Source organism: Osmerus mordax, chromosome 6 (genome assembly GCF_038355195.1).
Source record: "Osmerus mordax isolate fOsmMor3 chromosome 6, fOsmMor3.pri, whole genome shotgun sequence".
Lineage (NCBI taxonomy): Eukaryota > Metazoa > Chordata > Actinopteri > Osmeriformes > Osmeridae > Osmerus > Osmerus mordax.
Genome location: NC_090055.1, coordinates 14,462,140 through 14,486,237, shown reverse-complemented (window position 1 = coordinate 14,486,237; position 24,098 = coordinate 14,462,140). Strand labels below are relative to the sequence as shown.

At 43.9% G+C, this 24,098-nt stretch overlaps 1 protein-coding gene across 1 annotated transcript in view; it reads right to left on the bottom strand.

The window, feature by feature from the left end:
- Nucleotides 1–24,098, bottom strand: part of LOC136943733 (CUB and sushi domain-containing protein 3-like) — a 384,366-nt gene that overhangs the window by 104,598 nt on the left and 255,670 nt on the right. The window contains exons 49-52 of the mRNA XM_067237158.1: nt 20,251–20,439; nt 19,470–19,655; nt 19,090–19,284; nt 444–617 (exon numbers count right to left, since the gene is read on the bottom strand). Coding sequence (XP_067093259.1) covers nt 444–617; nt 19,090–19,284; nt 19,470–19,655; nt 20,251–20,439 — 744 coding nt within the window. The remainder of the gene's footprint in view (nt 1–443; nt 618–19,089; nt 19,285–19,469; nt 19,656–20,250; nt 20,440–24,098) is intronic.

Here is a 24,098-nt window from a genome sequence, read left to right as displayed (position 1 = left end):
AGATACTGCGTACTGTTGCAGGACAGTGAAAAAACGGTTAAATGTTTTCCTGCGCTTTAAGTAGTACGCATGTAGTGTATAAGGTCACCTATTGCATATTGTATACCCCACAATATACACTGAAGATTAGGACAATTCAGCTTTTGACACTGCAGGCACAGAAGGGAAGGAGTTATCCTCTTTGAGTTTTCACAAGCACCTTTGTGACTGTTTACTTTGTTCCAGTATCCGGTTATCTGGAATTAATTCATTCTGAATGGTTGCAATCTAACCCTAACACTATCCATGAGGCCTTTCTGCACATCACATACATGTGGCTTTGTGTTATGTGTATGTTTCTGGTTTAAGTAATGCTCTTGCAATGAAGACAGAGGTACAGTATGCAGCACTGTCAATTTCAATAGTCCTGTATATCCCCACCAGACTTTTAAAAGATCCTGTACCTAGGCACTGAGTGTCCAGTCCAGTCCACAGTCCTGATAAAAGACACTCTCGGACCGGGGACCCCCAAAGAACATAGCCAGGGTCACAGCTGAAGATGGCTGATGCTCCAAAAGTTGTCTGCGTTCCAATCTTCTTTCCATTAGGAGGAGTCAGAAGATCACCACACGAAATAACTGTAGTAGAAGGAAGAGAGAAATAAAGGAGGAAGATAAGAACAGGATAAGTATCTATAGGATAGGATAAGTATTATAGTATACGTATTATATCTCAGAGTTCATGGGCTTGCAAGTCATTCCCTTCCTGTCTCTGACTTATAAAGTAGAATAAAGAAACAGAAGGATAATGGTTGCCTTTTCTCTCAATCAATGCCTTTTTTTATACCCTCTAGAACAGGGGTGTCAAACTCATTTTCACTGAAGGCCACATCAGCATTATGGTTGCCCAGTTGTAACAACGATGTAACAATGCGGAGAAAGTACTCTTTAACGGCCGACATCACCTCATAACACAAAATACATACCGACCGCCCCCCCCCCCCCCCCCCACCGAGACGAGCTTTCACGAGCTTCACCCCCCCCCCCTCCGAGGCGAGCTTTTTTACAATCAAATCTGAGATTTGATTGTAGTTTTTGCATGTTCTACATGGATTATAGGTCAAAATTGTAATGAACGAGTACTTATGTCCTTCGGATTTATTACAGGGTGAGTCGTTGCTGCCCATAACCCGCTAGCATTCTGCCAATGAATGCTGATTGGTTAGTGAAGGACTGACTACAACCAGAGATCTGCTTGATGGCATCCCAAGTGGAATCAGAATGTCAGAGTATTAGCAACATTAGCAACAACATTAGCAAGCCAAAACTCTTTCTAGCATGTGTATTGACAGGGAGAGCCTAACAGAGAGTACAATTTACTGGGGCAGCTTCTCCACACAGGGCTATATCGCATTTTGCGTTGTTACTGACAATGATCGCTACCAGTGAGCTTTTTATGAATGAGTGATTTTCCACTAAATAAATGTAAAGCTTATTTACGTTTTTGGGGGCATATTTTCAGTTAGCAGACGGCAAGGGCGTAGGTTTGTATAGGGACCATAGGGACTAGTCACGACCAAAGTTTTGGAAAAACACAATTGTGTTTTTCAAAAAATATCGATTTGCAAAACTAATTGTTATTATTATCTATACTATGTTCATCGCCGAGAAAAGTGAAAAATACATTTCCAAGTTAACCAATGCGCCCTCGAGTCTGCGAGACAAGATGATGTCATTTAAAGGCCATATGGCAGGTTAAACACTACTGTTGATTAATGGGTACATGAAGCACTCAAGATATGTATATAATTTAAAATATCTCCAAATGGTGTCTCCAAATGGTGTTAAAGACCAGTTTTTGTCGTTTTTGGTGTTAGCATTAGCATATTAGCGCAAATCAGCAATGACGTCACGTTGGGGAGTCGTGGAGGAGAGAAGCCTCACCCTAGTACTAGAACTATGGCGACTGACTGGGATGAAGAAGAGGTGGCAAAAACCACTAATGTGTATGATGGCCCGCAGCCGTATAATTTCGAACCAAGTAGACATGAGAGGGCAAATGAGGAATTGCCGAGACCTGATGGCCGTCAAAGCAGTGGCGGCTGGTGCATTTATTTCTAGGGGGGGCTATATTGTGCTCCGAGATCCTACCCTTGCTCGGGGGGTCCGGGGGCATGCCCCCCCGAGAAAAAAAAAATACTATCTCAACACCAGAAAGCAGTATTTTGGTGCATTCCTAAATGTATCTACTAATTAGTAAATTGTAATGCTGAAATTGCACATACTGAGTAAATGATAGTGTGTCTGACCACGCTCCTCATGTCAAACATTACAGGAATAATACACAATGTAACAGATCCGGGGATCTCAGCTAGGATTGAGGCCTGCCTCACAGACATCTCCGCCTGGATGACCGAGCACCACCTCCAGCTGAACCTCGCCAAAACAGAACTTCTCATCATCTCGGCTAAACCCTCCATCTCCTACGATCTCTCAATCACCCTGGGATCTGCGAAGGTGACCCCTTCATCCTCTGCCAGGAACCTTGGGGTTACCATGGACGACGAGCTCTCCCTCACGGCCCACATTGCTGCGGTCTCCCGGTCGTGTAGATTCACCCTCTACAACATCCGGAAGATCAGGAGATACTTGTCTGAGCACTCCACCCAGCTGCTAGTCCAACCACCTGTCCTCTCCAAGTTGGACTATTTCAACTCGCTGCTCGCTGGTCTCCCAGCATGTGCAACCCGCCCTCTTCAGAGGATTCAGAACGCAGCGGCCACTGGCTACCTATCATGGCCCGTATCAGATTCAAGACCCTGGTATTGACCTTCCGAGCAGTGAACGGGACTGCACCCGTCTACATCAAGTCTCTCCTGCAGCCTTACACCCCCACCCGTCACCTACGGTCTTCTTCAGACAACCGCCTGGTGGTCCCACCGCTCAAGACCGCCCGGTCCCAACACAAGCTCTTCTCCTGTCTGGCCCCCCAGTGGTGGAATCAACTCCCCACCTCCATCACAGATACTGACTGTCTCTCCACCTTCAAGAAAAGGCTCAAGACGCACTTGTTCCGGGAGTACAACGGTACTTAGGAATGGTTCGCTTGACCCGATTTCAGTTTCCTCAAGGATCACAATGACTCTTGCTTAGAGACTTGTTGCTCTTGTGGTTAGTGGTAACTGTTTTAAATTTTTGTTCTCGCTGTGATATATTGTTTTTATTACTGTTGCTTGCTTTTTTCCACAGGTACACTTGCACTTATAGCGGTTCATGTTGTTTAATTGTAACTTGTTTAACTACATGCTCCTATGGTTCTTCCCTTTGGCACTTACTTTGGTTGTTCACAATGTGTGCTTCATGTTTTGGCTACTTGCGATGTTTCTTTGCTATCTTGTTGTTATGATCAGTGACCTATGCACTTTGTAAAGCTCTCTCTTGGAAGTCGCTTTGGATAAAAGCGTCTGCTAAATGAATAAATGTAAATGTAAATAAACAACTTCTTAAATGTGTTGAGTGATGTGATTGGATGTGACAGACATAACGGACCCTATCATAATGTATTTGACAGGCCCTCTAGTAAATCAGCAGTTTGGGGCGCAGGTTTTCTGCGCCCCCGCGAGGTCCTATCTCTTGCATTGAGAGGAGCGAACTATGCATGTACAACTTATAACGACAGTCAATGGGGCTCCTTGGGTGCAAGTAACTTGCACCCAGCCGGAAATACATAGCCTATCAGCTGACTTTAGACAACGTAGATTTTTTTTCTTCCACATTTTATTGCAGATTCAACATTCTATTAGCTATATAATATTGACTTTACTCATTGAACATGTTTTTCTTTCTTTTTAAGTCTTATTCAATTAAGTTTCAGGTCGGAATGTGATGCAGCAGTGGTGGGGCGGCGCCCTCTATGAGCCGGCCGCTGCTGCGTCAAAGCCAATTAAATGGATGGTCCGAGGAGAATGAGTGGAGAGTTGGTGAAGTGTCCTGGGGCCTCATGTATAAAGGATTGCGTAGCTTTCATACCAGAAGATGGCGTACGGCCAAAATTCGTACCTACGCACAGAAATATTCACATGTATAAAACCGGTCGTACACCAGGACCTGCGCACCTTTCCTTTATAAATCACAATCAACGTGAGATTGACCACACGTGAACGAGCCACTGACCCCGCCTTGCCTCCTCCCATAAATGAATATGCAGATGAACTATAAATGCGCTCCTGATGTCATTTCTTTGTCTGAATTACCGTATTTCTTCGAATAAACGCCGCCCTCGAATAAACGCCGCACCAAAAATGAAACGTTAAATGCTGTGGCGTTTATTCGAAGAAATACGGTGACTGTGAGATCGATGTTCTGACAACAGAGGTGGAGGTGAGAAAATGTGTCCTGTTTGGCGGCCTGTCATCAGGTATTAGCAACAAAAGAAAGTCGGCTGAGTGGAAAACTGTCACTATTTGCGCCCTTTCTTGTTTTTAACCTGTAGCACTTTTAGATTTAGCTAAATGTAAAGTGCATTACAAAAAAAAAAATATTATTATTATAGGGCCATAAATGCTGTGGGTTCAGAGAACCGGACCATGGCAGAAATTAAGAACAAATAGTCCGATGTAAAACTTTAAATGAAGAAACGAGTGGTGGCGCATAGTAACAGCATGGCAGCTATAGGGTTAGTGTGACATGCATTTCCAGAGTGATTTTGTCGTTAGTTTGACACCCTAAAGTTTAACAGAAGTTAATAAGTGGTGGCGGATTAAACAGAAGGATCGCCAAAACAGAACTTCTCATTATCCCGGCTAAACCCTCCATCTCCCACGATCTCTCAATCACCCTGGGATCTGCGACGGTGACCCCTTCATCCTCTGCCAGGAACCTTGGGGTTACCATGGACGACGAGCTCTCCCTCACGGCCCACATTGCTGCGGTCTCCCGGTCGTGTAGATTCACCCTCTACAACATCCGGAAGATCAGGAGATACCTGTCTGAGCACTCCACCCAGCTGCTAGTCCAAGCACTCGTCCTCTCCAAGTTGGACTATTGCAACTCTCTGCTCGCTGGTCTCCCAGCATGTGCAACCCGCCCTCTTCAGAGGATTCAGAACGCGGCGGCCCGCCTGGTCTACAATCTACCCAGACGCTCCCATGTTACCCCGCTCCTCATCTCTCTCCACTGGCTACCTATCATGGCCCGTATCAGATTCAAGACCCTGGTATTGACCTTCCGAGCAGTGAACGGGACTGCACCCGTCTACATCAAGTCTCTCCTGCAGCCTTACACCCCCACCCGTCACCTACGGTCTTCTTCAGACAACCGCCTGGTGGTCCCACCGCTCAAGACCGCCCGGTCCCAACACAAGCTCTTCTCCTGTCTGGCCCCCCAGTGGTGGAATCAACTCCCCACCTCCATCAGAGACACTGACTGTCTCTCCACCTTCAAGAAAAGGCTCAAGACGCACTTGTTCCGGGAGTACAACGGTACTTAGGAACGGTTCGCTTGACCCAATGTTAGTTTCCTCAAGGATCACAATGACTCTTGCTTAGAGACTTGTTGCTCTTGTGGTTAGTGGTAACTGATTTAAAATTTTGTTCTCGCTGTGATATATTGTTTTATTACTGTTGCTTGCTTTTTTCCACAGGCACACTTGCACTTATAGCTGTTCATGTTGTTTAATTGTAACTTGTTTAACTACATGCTCTTATGGTTCTTCCCTTTGGCACTTACTTTGGTTGTTCACAATGTGTGCTTCATGTTTTTGGCTACTCGCGATGTTTTTTGGCTATCTTGTTGTTATGATCAGTGACCTATGCACTTTGTAAAGCTCTCTCTTGGAAGTCGCTTTGGATAAAAGCGTCTGCTAAATGAATAAATGTAAATGTAAATGTAAGGATATACAGCATTTCCATTTTTGGGTTTTGGCATTTTGATGTGATCATCCACATTAATGATCAAACTTTTATTACCGTAGGTAGCCCAAAAATGTTTTTTTAATAACTAACGTTATGCCTACGTATGACAGAAACTGTAGTGGAAACTTTATTTTGTAATGTTTGGTGAGTTTCCGCACTTTTAAGTTAGAATTCGCCATGTTACAGAGCCAGACAAGACTTTGCGGACGGTCCGCACATTCTCACGTCTGCTCAAAAGTTTCCGTGACGGCCCGCACATTCTCACGTCAAGTAAATTTTATACATCACACCGTGTGCGTGAAAACCAGCGTACGCAAGCTTTTTGTGCGTACGCAACGTTTATACATGAGGCCCCTGGTGAGTTGCTATCATTTAGCAACACTGCAACGATCTCTGGAGCTATCTACGAACAGCAGTGCACATGCAAATTTTTACTGTCAGTGAATAGCACCGAGTGAAAGTCAACGTTTTCTTTATATCTAGTGACAGTGACTGCCCCACTGGACAAGTTGCTACTTTTTCGCATTATATTCCGTTTTGTGACACCCAACAACATCAAATACAATGGATAACAGTTTAAATTACCAACAAGCAAATAGCGCAAATTTGTTGGAAAAGTAAACCTGCCATATGGCCTTTAAGTTAATTGGCTGAAGTGGCAGTCAGAAACACTTTGTGAATCGTGACTTGCAGAAAGAGCTGGCAGTACACCAGGAAATCATAAAGCCTCATATTAGTATTTCGTTTGGTCTCAGTATTGATATTTTTGACCCTTTTGTGCTTTATAGATAGGAAAATGACACCCAAAAAGAGAGATATCAGAAGTTTTTTCACCACCCAGAGTAAGTAGCTATCAAGAAGGTCGTTGTTAGTTAGCTAGTAGGAAAACTACACACACAGTGCAAACCTGCTAGCCTTACATCGCCACCCATTGTCCAATGGAAACATGTTTTGAAAGTTGTTAGTGTAGTAGAGCATGTAACATTTGCTTGTATTAAATCTATCCCTAGCGTCTGCAATCTTCGACCAATGTGTTCTTGTTGAAGCCAGAATGATAAAGCTAACCTACCCACATAATGGGACCGTGCTAGTTTAGCCTAGTACCAGCAGGCTAGCAACTCAAAAGTGATATTAACTGATAATAAGTAGGACTATATGATCCCATGGATAGTAATATGCCTATCCCTGTAATCTCGACCAATGTCAGCAGTCAAGTAAGCATGGTTAGTGTCTGTATTAAATTGATGAATTACTGTGCAGGAAAAAAAAGTACCCTGAAGATACAGATGTAGAGCAGGTTGGTGATGAATCAGCATCAGGGGTTCAGGTGAGAAGTTGAATTGTCCATTTTGGTAAAGATTGCATTAAACTGCAGTTTTTTAAGGGATGTTTAGACAATGTTAGCCATGAATGTTATCATTCACACTTATACTTGTAGATAGTAAAAAGGTGCTATTAATTGGTATTCCCAAATGTATTCATCATATATGATTTCATTGCTCAGAAGTCCAGTACAGATGATGTAGGCCTAGTACAGCTCCATAAAACCTGAACCAATTACCTACATATAAAAAAACAAACAAGTGTCCCTACCAAGTAATGTTTGAATCGCGATTCCATCTGAGATAGCTAGCTCTAACTCTAGAATACTGCCGGTAACGTCGTTGTTGGAATGATCTTCAAAGGGAGTTCGTTAATGAATGAATGCAATATGAGTAGGCTAAATGCCTGAAAATATCACAAGAAGGGAAAAACTTAAAAGGTCGTTTAAATCATAGAGATTAGGTCAATTTTTACACCGGTCTGCCAAATTTATTTGTTTTGATTCAACGATGAGGCTGCTATATAGCCGATCACCATTCCCTCTTGCAGGGTAAATGAGAAGACAACTATTTCATTCTACACTTCACTCTCGTATTTGAGTTGTAAATGAGCAGCAACAAATGTGTGCTTTTAAATCTATGTAATCTTTATAAATAATACGGACGCATTTTTATATAAAATATACAGAAATAGCAGTTGTAAAAATGTAATTAAAAACGGACGCCTCTGCAACCGACGCAAGCAAGCACACCCACAATATCCCCCAAAATTGTACCCCCTCTAGTTTAAATACTATTTTTGTACTAAGTAAACTGAATTGGCCCACTTTTTAGGTCATTTAGTACACTTTAAAGTACACTTGTAGTGTATTTGAAGTTTACTTTTGAATACTGTAAAGTAGTCTGTGTAATGCACTTTTAATTTATGAAGTAGCCTATACTTCGTAAAGTACCTCAAAATATACCTTTGAATACTCTGAAGTAACCTGTGTAGTGCACTTTCAGTTCATGAAGTATACTTCCTAAAGTACCTCAAAGTATACTTTGGAATACTTTCAAGTGCACTTTCAATTAATGTAAGTACTTCAAGAAGTAAACTTAATAAATGTCCATTTACTATGATTTAGTAATATATTTAAATGTTTAGGGGCCCCTCAAACACCGCCGATCTTGCGTCACTTGACGAGAATGGGGGCCCTCGCCAAGTGACACTGCAGATTATTAGCTGAAAGAAGCTAATTATGCTTATGAACTCACGATGTAACAATCCAGCTCTTCCTATCAAACGTAAGTCATTTAACTCATGGTTACAATGGTAAACCAGCACAACAATGACAATTACCACGCAACAAAACACTACATACTAAGCAGACAAATTAAAAAACCGAAATTGTATTTCGAACAAACGGCAAACTTATCAACAAATGTTAACACTATTTACCGCCTTGCATCATGGGAATTGACTTGCCAATGAGCCACGCTATCTTCATTTTTTCACATCGTTCGTTCTTCAGTCAGTTTGACAGTATAACCTTCAAATGCATAATGCAGCCCTTCTGTCTGCCTCTTTCTCAAGTAGCTTTTTAGTTTTTTCCATCCATCCATCATCTTCCTCTTATCCGGGGGTCGGGTTGCAGGGGCAGCAACCTAAGCAGGGAGGCCCAGACTTCCCTCTCCCCGGCCACTTCCACCAGCTCTTCCTGGGGGACCCCGAGGCGTTCCCAGGCCAGCCGAGAGACATAGTCCCTCCAGCGTGTCCTGGGTCTTTCCCAGGGCCTCTTCCCAGTGGGACGTGCCCAGAACACCTCACCAGGGAGGCGTCCAGGAGGCATCCTTATCAGATGCCCGAGCCACCTCAACTGGCCCCTCTCGACGCGGAGGAGCAGCGGTTCTACTCTGAGCCCCTCCCGGATGGCCGAGCCATCCGGGAGGGGAACGTAGATCGACTGGTAAATAGAGAGCTTCGCCTTTCGACTCAGCTCCTTCTTCACCACGACGGACCGATGCAGAGCCCGCATCACTGCGGACGCCGCACCGATCCGCCTGTCGATCTCACGCTCCATCCTTCCCTCACTCGTGAACGAGACCCCGAGATACTTGAACTCCTCCGCTTGGGACAAGATCTCCTCCCCGACCCGGAGATTGCACTCCACCCTTTTCCGGTCGATAACCATGGCCTCAGATTTGGAGGTGCTGATTCCCATCCCAGCCGCTTCGCATTCGGTTGCGAACCGCTCCAGTGAGAGCTGAAGGTCACGGCCCGATGAAGCCAACAGGACCACATCATCTGCAAAAAGCAGCGACCCGATCCTGAGGTCACCAAACCAGACCCCCTAAACGCCCTGGCTGCACCTAGAAATTCTGTCCATATGAACCTAATCGGTGACAAAGGGCAGCCCTGGCGGAGTCCAACCCTCACCGGGAATAAGTTCGTCTTACTACCGGCAATGCGGACCAAACTCTGGCACCAGTCGTACAGGGACCGAACAGCCCCTGTTTTTTCCATTAATACTCCAATTGATAGTTATTAGTATAGTATAAGAGTATAGGGCTTCAAAATGTTTTGGCAGTAAGGTTACGGCTTCAGTAACCAAAATGATTCAATGTGCAATGCATAATAGACAGTGTGAGAGCACGGTATAATACTGAGCTACTGGGTTGTTGTTCCCCAGGAATAACCAGGTTGACGCGCTTAGATTAGATGATTTCCGTCAGCGAGATAAATTCCATTGAAGTCTTGATTGAGTTTAAAACAGTTCTCCATTTATTGTGTATATCCATTAAAATGCAGAGCAACACATACTCGCTTCAAACCTTAGCGGTATAGCGGTCAAAACCTTTTGCCCTTCCGGGGTCAACACCTAACTACAACAGTAGGCTTCCTACCGATATGCCTAAAACACCTGTGCAATTAATAGCGGCACCCAGTGTACAACAGGGACATTACATTTTTGGCTGTAGCAACCCATTTGGCTGCTACATACCAGCCCCTAATTGTTAACCCTTGTGTTATCTTCGGGTCATTCTGACCCATCAGTCATTGTGACCCACCGTTGTATTGCGACAAATTTACCTCATACAAAAACAAAGTGAAGCATTTTCTTTTAACTGTCGGGCTGTCTCAGACCCCCCACATTGGAATGGTTAAAAGAAAATTATTTTTATTTGTTTTTGTATTGGGTAATATTGGGTAAACACAACGATGGTTCGTTATGAACCTTTGGGTCATGTGACCCGAAGGCAGCACGAGGGTACAGGCAGGCAGACATAACAATTCAATGAACAAAACAAACAAACATGTTACAATAAGCCCAAACATGATAGTACTTAATAATTCAAACTTCATGCACTAAACACAGCTTTGTTACTGGTCTTTCAATTATATTAGATTTGGTTTGTAGTCTTACAGAACGTACATGGCCCTTTTTATCTAGAAAGACCTCAAGAATTTTGCCCAATGGCCAGGAACCTCGAGGGGCTGAAGAGTCCATCACCACTACAATGTCGCCCCTGCTCAAACTTCTTTTCTTCTGGTTCCATTTTTGCCTCTCTTGAAGTAAGGACAAGTACTCCCGCACCCATCGCTTCCAGAAAAGATCTGAGATGTACTGAATCTGTCTCCATCGTCTTTTCATGTATTGGTCATGAGGCCTGAAAACTCCAGGGGGCAGGGATGGTTTTCCCTTTAGAAGTAGAAGATGATTAGGAGTGAGCGACTCCAAGTCGTTCAGATCATTGGAGAGCTGGGTAATTGGGCGAACATTGAGAATGGCCTCCACTTCACAAAGCACTGTATGCAGCCCATCGTCATCTAGTGTTTGCTGGCGCAGCACAGAGCTGAGGACCCTTCTCACTACCCGGATCATCCGCTCCCAGACACCACCATGATGCGAGCCTGCTGGTGGATTGAAGCTCCAATGGATTCTGACCTGAGAAAGGGCTCCTTGAATCTGGTCGTGGTTTAAAGCAGCAACAGCCTCCCTCAGTTCTCGTTCTGCCCCAATGAAGTTGGTGCCATTGTCAGACCTCAGTTGTACCACTTGGCCTCTCCTGCTGACGAAACGGCAAATGGCATTAATGCAAGCATCCGTTTCCAAAGACACAGCTACCTCCAGGTGGACAGCTCTGCTTGCCATACAGGTAAATATGACTCCGTAGCGTTTACAGGTTGATCTTCCCCTCTTCACTTCGACGGGACCGAAGTAATCCACCCCTGTATTGGTGAAGGGTGGTAGGTCAGCCATCTTCTGCTCTTCCATTATAGCGCCTACAGAACCCGCACTCACTGATGACCTTCCGTACGGCCGAGTTGGCATTGGTAATCCAAAACTTCCTCCTTACAGCAGATAGTGTATGACTGCGTCCACTATGACCCAGATTTTGATGAACATGCTTGAGAATAAGTGAAGAGACATTCTGATCTTTTGAAAGGATGAGTGGATGTTTAACCTCCTCAGGCATTGCTCCCTTACTCAATCTCCCTCCAACTCTTAAGAGCCCATCATTCAGGACTGGATCAAGCCTGTATATGGAACTCTGGCGACTCACTGTTGCTTTGCATGAGGAAAGGGCCGCAATCTCCTCACAGAATCTCAGTTGTTGGCAGTAGCGAATGATTGCCATTTCTGCTTCTGATAACTCGTCTACTGTAAAAATGCAACTGCCCGAGGTAACTTTGGCTTTTGGAGTTGTGACTTGCGTTGCACTGGGGTGACCTGTGGTCTTCGGATTGTCTGCCTTTACAGCCTCCAACTGCCTTTTGAGGCGACTTTGTTTCAGCAATATAGCCTTTAATCTGAGGAACCAAGCAACCGTTGTTTTGAGGTGCCTCCAATCAGAGAAGTAGCCAATCAGCTGTCTAGCAGGACTGAGATTATTATCCACCTTAATGGCATTTATGGTCACCTGCCGTCTAACCTCTGGATCATTGGCGTCCAATAACATGTCCAATGCTAAGTTGGGCCAATTCTCCTCACCTTTCCAAAGAAATGCAGGCCCTTCCAGCCACCTGTCGTTCTTCAGTAGATCAGCAACTTTCAACCCTCTTGATGCCTCATCTGCTGGATTGTCTTTGGTGCGAACATGCCGCCACTGCAATGGCTCAGATGCTTCTCTTATGGTTGAGATTCGATTTGCCACGAATGTCTGGATATACTTCAACACTGCAGTGCTGTCCGTCCAAAAGATTGAACCATCAAGCTGGAGTTTAAGCTCTGCCCTTAACATCAAGTCCACTCTGACGGCAAGGACCGCTGCGGTCAACTCCAACCGGGGGATGGTAACAGCCTTCAGTGGAGTCACTCGAGCCTTGCCAAGAAGAAAGGCAACCTGAATGTCACCGCATTGGTTTAACATTCGAATATATGTTGCAGTTCCATATCCGCCTTCACTGGCGTCTGCAAAATGATGTAACTGAGCATGTTCGATCATACCAAACCCTTCAGGCTTGATACACATGGTCACACTGAATACTGCCAGCAGGTCCAAGTCTTTCAGCCACTCTTTCCACTGATGTAGGATGTCATGGGGTAGGTTGTCGTCCCAACTGTATTTCCTCCTACAGAGTTCCTGCTGCATCATTTTAGTCTGTAGAGTGACTGGTGCCATACACTGAGCTGGTAAGTGACAACATTTACAGTTAGTCATTTAGCAGACGCTCTTATCCAGAGCGACTTACAGTAAGTACAGGGACATTCCCCCGAGGCAAGTAGGGTGAAGTGCCTTGCCCAAGGACACAACGTCATTTGGCAGAGCCGGGAATCGAACCGGTAACCTTCAGATTACTAGCCCGACTCCCTAACCGCTCAGCCACCTGACTCCTTCATGACTCATCTCCATTTTAAATTTGAAGGAGTCTGTCTCTACACACCACTGCAACCCTAAAGCTCTTTCCACTGGTAACTGGTCACGGTCTAGGTCCAGCGCTTTTATGTCTTGAGCCCTCTGATCAGCTGCAATGGCCTGCAAAACACTGCGACTGTTGCTAATCCATTTTTCCAGGAGAAAACCCCCTTTTGCACATAAAGCAGTGAGCTCTTCAATCATATGGATGGCCTTTTGTGCTGTAGCTGAACTTTTTAAGCAATCATCCACATAGAAGTTGTGTTTAACAGCTTGTAGCGCTTCGGCTGAACACTGGGATTGGTTGTCATCTGCAGTTTTTCTTAGGGCATAAGACGCGCAACTGGGAGAGGAAACAGCACCAAAGAGGTGTACGGTCATTCGATACTCCAGGAGGTCTTTAGTGGTATCTCCATTTGGCCACCAGAGAAAACGAAGGAAATCCTGATCTTCCTTAGCAACTCTGACCTGGTGAAACATGGCTTGAATGTCTCCCATGAATGCCACTGGCTGCTCTCTGAAGCGAGTAAGCACTCCTAACAATGAACTGGTGAGATTGGGACCCTGCAGGAGCTGACCATTCAGACACACTCCTTGGAAGGGGGCCCCACAGTCGAACACTACCCGCAGGCCACCCTTTCTTGGATGGTGGACCCCATGATGTGGGATGTCCCACACCTTCCATATTCTGTGTGGAAGTCTTTGTTGTTCAGAAACCTTTTCTTTAAGCCCTGAATCCTTTGCCTGGCTATCGCAAAGTTATTAGCTAAAAACACCTCTTTCTTCTTAAAAGGCAATTTCAGGCAATAACTCCAGTTCTGGAGAACAGCTGATTGTTCTGCTATTTCCTTCTTTTCTCTGATGTTTTTATTAAAATCATGGTTGTACTGATCAGTCAGCATTTTTTCCAATTTACAAATTGAAATCCTGTTCACTGTAGCAGAGGGAAGTTGTCGCTCCAAGGGTTTGTCGTGTTTAGTCAAGGGACCATTGATGGCCCATCCGAGCAGTGTCCTGATTGCATATGGGCCATTTCCACAACTGTTTATGACTTCCCAGGGTTCCAATATCCAAGGAGCATTGGCACCTATCAGCAGGTCAACATTTGCCTTTATGCTAGGTATATGCACCTTAGACAGATGGGGCCATTTATCCAACTCTTCTGCACTTACCATGTCATGTACAGTGACCGGCATGTTTTTCTGGGTAAGAACTTCTGGAAGGATGTGAAAATCATTACTGTTCTGACCAGTAATCTCTAACCCAGTGAGGGAATATGCTGGAACAACCTTTTCTTGGCCCATAGTCTGCAGCAGAAAGTTAGTCCTTCTGCCTGTAATGTTCAACTTCTGCATTAGGTGTTCTGAGCAAAAAGTAGCAGAGCTACCAGCATCCAAGAAGGCATATGTACTTATGATCCGATTCCCTTTAGCTGATTTCACTTGCACAGGTATAATGGATAATGCGCATCGATCCTGACCTGCCCCTGTATGGCCACAGAGTTTGAGTGAAGTCGACTGATTCCTGGATTGTTCCCTCGAATGTTCCTGTATTGCAGTGTGTCCCTCACCGACCCCTGTATGGCCACGCAGTGTCTTTACATACGTTGATGGATTGTTGGATTGTACCCTTGCTTGATGTTGATTTGTAGTGCGTCCCTCGATATGAAGCACAGTAGGGTGAGTTAGACCACAGACCTTACAAGTCAAGCGCTGCTCACAATTACGGCTCATGTGCCCAGGGTGTAAGCACGCAAAACAAACTCCTCTGTCTTTCAAGAAGCCAATCCTTTCCTTGTGCCTTTTCTTTGGAACTGTCTGCATTCCTCTAAATCATGACTTTGAGCACAGCAGAGACATTCAATGTCGTCAGGTGTGTCTGAGTCTGCAGTTGCTTCCGGAACTCCCTCATGCAAATCCATAGATGTTACTGTGGTGGCGACAACATTTCCCTTTACTCTATCTCTGGACTGTGATTTAAACTTGGTGAAGTTCTTTTCTACTACAGCATTAGATGATTGATCCTGTAGATCACCAAACATGGGGTCAGAAATTATTTTCACTCGTCTTTCGATGAATACGACCAAATCATAGAAGTGGGCTCTCTGGTTAGAAGTCTCCATTATTACATGTGCCTGGGTCCTCCATTGCTCCCTCATTTTAAAGGGTAACTTAGCGAGGATAGTTCTCATATTCACCGGCATATCCAGTTCCTGGACGTATGGCAACTCTTCCATTACATTACAGCAGCCCCGCAGGAATAAGCAGTATGTTTGAAGGGATTTGGTATCCTCGGATTTGATCATTTCCCATGCTAGAGCTTTCTCCATATAGGCAACTGCAATTTTGTATGGATTGCCAAAGTGTTCCTGCAAGAGCTCTTTTGCCACAGAAAAGCCTCGTTCTGGATTCATGTGCTTGCAGCTGCGCACTAATTCCTGCGGTCGTCCTCTTGTAAACTGTTCCAAGTAATATAGACAGTCTGCCTTTCCTGCTTTCCCTTCGACTCCTTGCTCAAAGGCCCTGATGAATGCCCTATACTGGAGAGGATCGCCTTCAAATATGGGAATTTCTCAGGGTGGTAGGGATGATGTGTGCTGTTGTTGCACCAGAGCAGCAGTTATATCATTTTGCCTCTGCATAATGGAAAAGAGGTCACTAGATGAATATTGACCAACGGGTTGATGATATGATTGTTGTGATGTTCCCGTATTTTCCTGCCAATGTTCATTTGGGTTACACCACTGCCTTGGGATGGCTTTGTGCCACTGTTCTGCTTTCTTTTTACGCATATCCAATGGTGGTGGATCGTTAAATGATGGCAATTCCTTTGATAGGTCAAGTGGCTGTTGTTCGCCAACAACACTGTCATGTTCACCAACATCACTGTCTTGAAGCAGCCTTGCACTGTCGATCCATTTCCTTTCTCTGCATATCCGGTAATGGTGGGTTGTTTGACGGTACTGGTCTCCTTGACATGTCGGTTTGTTGCTCCTCATTGGACTTATTCCACTGGGTTGGTTGATTGTGTTGATTTCCAGGGTTCTGCATTAAATTCATTTGCTGAAGGGTTCAAGATGCAGATAGGTTGCTTCAATTTTTCCTTTTCCAGATAGGAGTTCATGCCATTTGTGGGTGCTCGAGAACAACTTTTCACATCTGAGCAGTGGACGCAGCTAAATCAGTTTCCATGTCTAGCTGCTCCCTTCTTCTTCTCAGCTGTTGTTCCAGCTCTCCCAAGGCATGTATTTCCTTCAAGACTGTGGCACGAGCAATGAGTGCCGCTCTTTCTGCCTCAGCCCTTATCCTTGCTGAGGAAGTGGTGCTTACTTTACTCATGCCACTCTTTCGACTTGAGCAGTTGCTTGCAACATTGGAAATACTGTCATCTGGATTGACCTCATCCTCAACACCTTTGTGCACAACGCTGGACACATTGTTGCGTGTAAGCATTTTTGAGACAGAACTGGTTTGACTGGGAATATTGATTGGATCAACATTGAGCCCATTATTTTGCATATTGTCACACACACTTTGTTGTTCCACAATAACACTTTGATGGATGTTTCTAGAGACAGCATTAGTTGAAACAACATTCCCATTTTGACTGTTGCTATGAGACATCCACAAATTTGCATTAGCAATACACTCATCATTAGACTACATTTTCGCTTTAAACCATATTACATGTTTTTCTTTTTCATCAGAAGGCAGCAGTTGCAACAAAGATTCATGTATACATTGTATTTCATTGCATAAATCAACTAATTCATTGAGATAATTCTCTACCTGTGTTTTCTCATTTTTTACCATGTAATTTCGCATTGAATTTCTCTTGAAGTTTGCCTTATTCAATTTGGCCTTTCTATCAGTTTGTAACTTATCCAATTTCTCAGCAAGTGCCTTTGCAGTGAGTTTAACAACTCGTTTCTGAGTCGGAGTTTCAGCAACGGCAGTCACGTCAGTTTTGGAACCACTAGCAGTTTGTACGTCAGTCCCTTCAACGTCAACAGTGCGCGTCCGCTGCAGCGACGCGAATCGCTTGCCATCGCTCGCCTTCCCACAGTTCACCACGCTCGGGGGCGTTTCAAACAGATGAATGTAGAATGTAGTTCTCTAAAGTCACTGTTGTAGTTGTCATGGCCAAGTGTGCAGACTTGGGTTTACGTACTCACAACATCGATCAAAATACAACTTGTATCCAAAATAGAAAACTGTTAAATAGACATAAACATTGACATGTGTAAAAAACGTTTTATTATATTACTCAAAGTCTCTGCTAATCTGTCGATACGATAGGGAGTTCCAGCCGGGCTAGCTAGCTAGTTACCATAGAACGAATTTTCCCCGGTATGTGTGCACACAAAATTAAATGGCCATGAAACAATGTAGCGCGACACTCGGGTTACCTTGTACGTTGGGCGCCGTAGTAGCATAGACCAAGAAGTAGGTCAACAAACATCCTCAGCTCCAGCTTCGACCTTTCAATTCCTCGGTCTCCAAGCAGCTCTAGGACTCCGTCGAATTCCGCAGAAACTTCCAATTAGCGGCAGGTTTTGACTGTGTGAGAGCACAGTATAATACTGAGCTACTGGGTTGTTGTTCCCCAGGAATAACCAGGTTGACGCGCTTAGATTAGATGATTTCCTAGCGAGATAAATTCCATTGAAGTCTTGATTGAGTTTAAAACAGTTCTCCATTTATTGTGTATATCCATTAAAATGTGGAGCAACACATACTCGCTTCAAACCTTAGCGGTATAGCGGTCAAAATCTTTTGCCCTTCCGGGGTCAACACCTAACTACAACAGTAGGCTTCCTACCGATATGCCTAAAACACCTGTGCAATTAACAGCGGCACCCAGTGTACAACAGGGACATTACATTTTTGGCTGGAGCAACCCATTTGGCTGAAGCAACCCATTTGGCTGCTACAGACAGTCTTAGACATGAATAATTAGAATATACAAGATGGATCTAAAAAATGTTACTTGTAATGTACTTTAAAAGTATTTTGACTGTGTTTGCTGTATAATAAAAGAAAACGTACATCATACTCCAGAAGAAATGTATACCATTTTCTGTTTTCTAAGCATACTTCTTTAAAGTATATCAAAAGTGAAAATTTTTCTAAGTATACTTCTTAACCTTTAGATGCGTGAGTTCTAAATATTTCTGACGCTTCCACCAGAGTGAGTTATTTTATCAAAACGGAAGCTAGCGATCTTTAGTTTGCTTCCGTTACCTAGCAACCTAGCATAATACTTGTATTAATGCTACTACCTGCTAGTGTTACTTGTTAGCCTCCTAATTGAACATTTTGAAGCCATACTATAGCGTTTGTCAAAGTTTTTGTCTATCGGAAAACAGTCGGTTGGAATATTCAGAATGGCACATGTGCGACGTTACTCTGTGAGACCCGCATTCAAACGATCACATGTGCAACGCTACTCCTTAACGGGTTAAAGTATATCAAAACTGAACAATTTTCAAAGCATACTTAAAAGTAAAAAAAAAGATAAATTTTCTAAGTATACTTCTTAAAAGTATATCAAAAGTGAACTATTTTCTAAGTATACTTCTTAATAGTATATCAAAAGTGAACTAAAAGTGTACTATCCATTTTAAGTATACTTTAATATACTTATTTTTCTTAAGGGTTGAGCTGCCTTTGACTTTGACACGTGCTCTAGAATGATCTTTTTATCACCATTACATTTAGTCATTTAGCAGACGCTCTTATCCAGAGCGACTTACAGTAAGTACAGGGACATTCCCCCGAGGCAAGCAGGGTGAAGTGCCTTGCCCAAGGACACAACGTCAGTTGGCATGACCGGGAATCGAACTGGCAACTTTCGGATTAATAGCCCAATTCCCTCACCGCTCAGCCACCTGACTCACCATTACAGAAACTGTCTCAATAGTCACATTCCTGTCACAATATTTACACATGTTGTACAGCACGTTTTCTTGTCTTTAGAAAAAGAGCACAAATTCGCAGTAGAGAGAGACATCTGTGTTAGTCATCTGCCACTCACTCTTGCATCGAGGCCTTTGGTTGCGCCAGCTCCAAGCCCCGTTGGCCAGGCACTGAATGTGGGCTGGGCCGAGGCGGTAGTAGCCAGGGTTGCAGGTGAAGATGATCTTAGTTCTGTACTCGTAGTGAGAGCCATTGACTATCTTCCACTTTCCGTGGTCCAGTGAAAAGGAGCTCAGACTTGGGCACACCATGACTAAGATGGGGTCACAAAGTCAACATAACTTTAATGTACATATGCTAGAAATCCTTTGCGTTTCCAGTCACTGTTTCATGGTCATGCATACTGAGTGCATCCTGGCATTGGTCTATAAACAAGCATTGAAACAAACATCCGTGCAGAATTAACTAAACTGGCAGGGAGAGCAGCTCATCACTCACCTATGCAGCGGGGTATCTTGTTGTGGTTACTCCACGAGCCATCCGGTTGGCAGACTGTGTTCGTCAGTTCCTTGGAAGACAATCGGTAGCCGATGTTGCAAAAGTAGGTCAATCGTATTCCAACGGAGAAATCAGCAGCCAACACACCTCCATTTGCTGGAGCAGTGGGTACCCCACACGACACAGCTAGAGAGAGAGCACATGTGGCAGTCGCATGTAAAAAGAGGCACGTGCGGCACCACACACACTCAATGTGAAATTTGCTGTTCCTCAGAAAGCAGCATCCATAAGGGCCGTGACACCTTCAGAAGTGAACAGAGGCTGGAAGAACCCAATTAGTGAAGTGGAACACAACAGCGCTCTGAACACTACATGCTAATGGGGAGTTAGCCAAGGCAATCTGAAGGAGTGGAAATTGACACAACAAAGGGGATTGATTTCTGGTGGTTTCCACCTGACAGGACATGGTCCTCAATCAGCCAGCTCCGACACTAACATAAGGCTGAGACACTGGAGGCAGACAGAGGCCAATGATTTAGCTTTGGGGAATGAGGGGCTTAGGCTGGTAGAGGTGCAGGCAGATCTTATCAGAGGAACATGGAGATCTGGGGCTTGAGAGTAAAGGGAGGTGGGGGATAAATACAGCTATGGAGTCTGGGGCTGGATGGCAGAGGCAGGAACAATAGCAGACATGGGCGGGCTGGGGAAAAGGCAGTTTAAGGTGAAGGCATAAGCCAAGTGAGAAACAGGATCAATAGGATGCCAGTGCAAATGAGCTCACCTTGACATGCAGGAACAGGCGAGTCCCAGGCATAGTAGCCATGAGAGGTCTTTTTACAGACCGCTGTAGCCTTCCCAATGAGGCGATAGCCCCGGTCACAAGCCCAGCTCACCACACTATTCATGTGTCCTCCTGTTTGGCTCACCACAAAACCGTGCTGAGGAGAGTCTGGAGTACTGCAGTACATAGCTGTAGAGAATAATATAACAGCACACAGATCAGTGGAGATTAAATAGGCAAACTAAAACATTTACAGAAACTGTAAGGTACTATACAGAATATGTATGAAACAATTAGTTAAAGTCTGAAGAGTGTCACATTTACTTTGCACTCCGTGCGTTCAAACATTACACAACCCCCAGTACTATCAAATACAGTGCTATGCCTAGTTCAGGCATAGCACTCAGCTGGTGTCATCCGATCATCAACTACACCTGTGTAGCCTTCTTCAAGCCTATCAGGCCACTGATGGGCACAAATATAATACCACACGGATACGCACGCACTCACCCCGGTTGTTATGGGAGGTTTGATTACGTGCAGGGACTCAAATCTTTTGGTTCTGATTCATTCACAGATTCATGAACGATTTTCAGGGGTTCTCTCGTTCTCGAATGATTCGTTCCTACATTGGATTTGTTCACCATTTTGCGAAAGATTTCCGTGATTCTCTCGTTCGTGAACTGTTTGTTCTTTCATGGAATCTTTGTGCATGCATGCAGTGTAATATAATAAACTAGTTGTAAATATTACATAGACTGCCTCATTTACGGCTCAAGAGACAACAATTTCAAGGTCTGAATTTGATGTATGTCCTTTTCTACTAATATTATGTTTCGAAAGTAGTCTGGATACTGATCTCAGTGTTCCCGCTGGACACCCATTTCTTGCATCTTTTTAGAGATCTGTTTTATATTTCCCTCAATTCATAAAAATGTCATAAATTATAGACATGTGCTGCTTGAGTGATATGTAAGTTTATTAGACTCTTTATTCAAATGGAAATTCAATGTTCAAAGTGGCAATGCAATCGACAATTCAAATGGCAAAGCATTTGTCAAATGGCAATTCAATGTGCAAATGAAAATGCAATCCTCAATTCAGTTTGAATTATTTAGAATAAAAGATTATTACATTGCATATCATATTGACAAGGTTGTTTGGACTCTTTATTCCAATGGCAATGCATTTTTCAAATGGCAATTCAATGTGGCAGCGAAACAGCGTCCCCAGTCTACTGCATTATCATTTACTTGTCACCACGCTCTATTTTGCACCAAATTCAAATGGAAATGCAATCTGTCAGTGCCTCGTCAAGGAGGGTCTTCAGTTAGGAAGTCACTTCCTTGTTCAATGACTTGGATAACATTGAACCCAAGGGGGGCGCGCAAGATGTCGGCGTGTTAACACGCTTGTATGTGTAGCTTGTGAGTTAAATGAGCAAAACTCAGCTCTGCTTTGCAGTAAGGTATACTACTACTGATATAATATAATGACGTACTAATCTCTACTTTTGTTCCGTCATAAGATGAGTTGTGGGCAAACGTTCTGCTAAAAAGTCAGACAGAAACTTCTCGAATTCGACGATGACAACTCCGACAGAAATCACTCTTCTCAGTCCGATGCGAACACATAACTACTCTAAATCTTTCAGCTCAGATTCTCCTGCAGACCTGGTTCCTCTACCTGAAACTCCTGACAAACATCCAGTGGCCGAGAAATCGTATGGAGCAGATAATGATGTACCAAATTCTGTTATCTTGGCTGCTGTAGAGAAAATAGGCAAATTCCAAGAGGAATCCCTCGCAAGACTTCAGTCTGTGGAACTGTCGGTTAAAGAGAATACTGTTTCTATTTGCTCCCTCTCCTCATCCATGGAGTTCTTTGGCATGAAAATTGAAGATGTTACCAAAAGAGTTTCTTCGCTGGAAAGAAAATGAAGCTTTTCATCAGTCATGTCTGGAACTGTATAAATATAAATGGAGATGGAACTTACGAGTTGCAGGTGTTCCTGAATACAACATTGAGAATGTTAAACAAGTTGTCATCCACATCTTTGGGAATGTCACCGGATTCTTCATTGTTTCTTTCTAATGCTGTGGACATTGTACACAGACTTGGACCCAAATCCGCTGCGGAACAACGACGGAACAACTTCAAGATTTTGGAGAACTTGTCTTCGAACATGGAGGAGGAATGCAACAAACTCTGGCCACTTGTCAAACAAGTGAGAGATGAAGGCCGGATGTAGAGGTGCTTTTGCCTATGTAGACCACTAGCAAAAAAACCTAAACGTTAATTTGACCGTGTAATAGTTTTTGGAGCTTAATGTAATATAAGCAATACGTTGGACATATTGTTATATTTGCTGAAAATAAGAAACCAAATTTTAATCTAGATCAAGATTAATCAAGATTTGTGGCTTTTGAGAAAACATTTGGGGCTCAAACCCCAAAAGCCAACCCCCGCTCCGTCCACTGACAGGCGCTGTAAACATCACTCAGTTTGGCACAAGGTCTATGATACAAACTAGTAGGCTATAAAAATGGCTGCCCTGTGCATGTTCAGTGTTTTGGAATTGTAATTTAAAGGACGATGAAATAATAATAATAATAAATAAATATAACAGCAGGCAGCAATGGCGGGTTCCTCCTCAACATTGCAAACCTTTGCTAAATTGCATGACACAGACATACATGTACACAACATTTTAAGACAATTGGAGCAATGTCTGATTTTAAGTAATTTTTTTAATTCTTCACAAATTGACATTGTAGAGAGATATCCATGCTGCCGACATTATGGGTTCTTGAGACTTTTTTGTTCTCCATGAGCAATAAGGCATGCATACCAACTTTCAGACATCTTGGTCTGATGGGATCAAAATGCCACCCTTTTGAAAGTGACAACTTTGAAGTGTGTTCTGTAAGGCCACCTGTGCTCTGGTCAGGCCCATCATGCAGAGATCCATTCTTTAAAAGCTTTGACTCAGGACTGGGAATGACATCACACCTGAGTTTAGGGTTGCCAGGTCCGGCAAAGATTTCCAGCCCGAGTGCTCAAATCCAGCCCAAAATGCCGGAAAACTTGCCCAATATCTGTTGGGTGTACAACGGAGGAATTTATCCAATAGATGCCTCCATAGTTAAAATGTAAAAATGATTTGTGGATTAATATTTTCCTTGTTTTCTGCTACTCTCACATTTCATTAAAACAAATTATTTAATCATGCTGCTTCCTATAACCACCGAACAGAGACACGGAGCAACAATTACTTTATGAGAGGGGAGAGAGGGATATAGCACGGATGGGGAAAATGTGTGGGCAGAGCGAGCAGTATAGTTAATAACCTACACACATCGCTCTGCCGACACATTTTCCCCATCCGTGCTATATCCCTCTCTCCCAGTGCAGGTCACCCCAAGGCAGAAATGCGGCCCCTGCATGAGGTTTAGAAGTAGCCCAAAAACCTGCCACCCGCTATCAATATTTTGTCACCCGCGACACTGTTTTCAAATATCCCCGATTTGGCAAGAAAAACACGGATATGGCAACTCTTCCTGGGTTGATCTAGGTCCGGAATGTCAGTCAATATTCAAGTGACATGAGTCATAAAGACAACTGGGCTAGAACAGAGAGCATGTCCAGCTGCTTGCGAGTGTAACTGGTGAGAGTACAGCGGACTCGAAAAACAAGACCATGGTTAGACTGGGACTGGTTAGGGACTGGTTGGGACTGGGACATGGTTAGACTGGGAGTCAGATGGCTGAGTGGTTAGGGAATTGGGCTAGTAATCAGAAGGTTGCTAGTTCGATTCCCGGCTATGCCAACCAAATGACGTTGTGTCC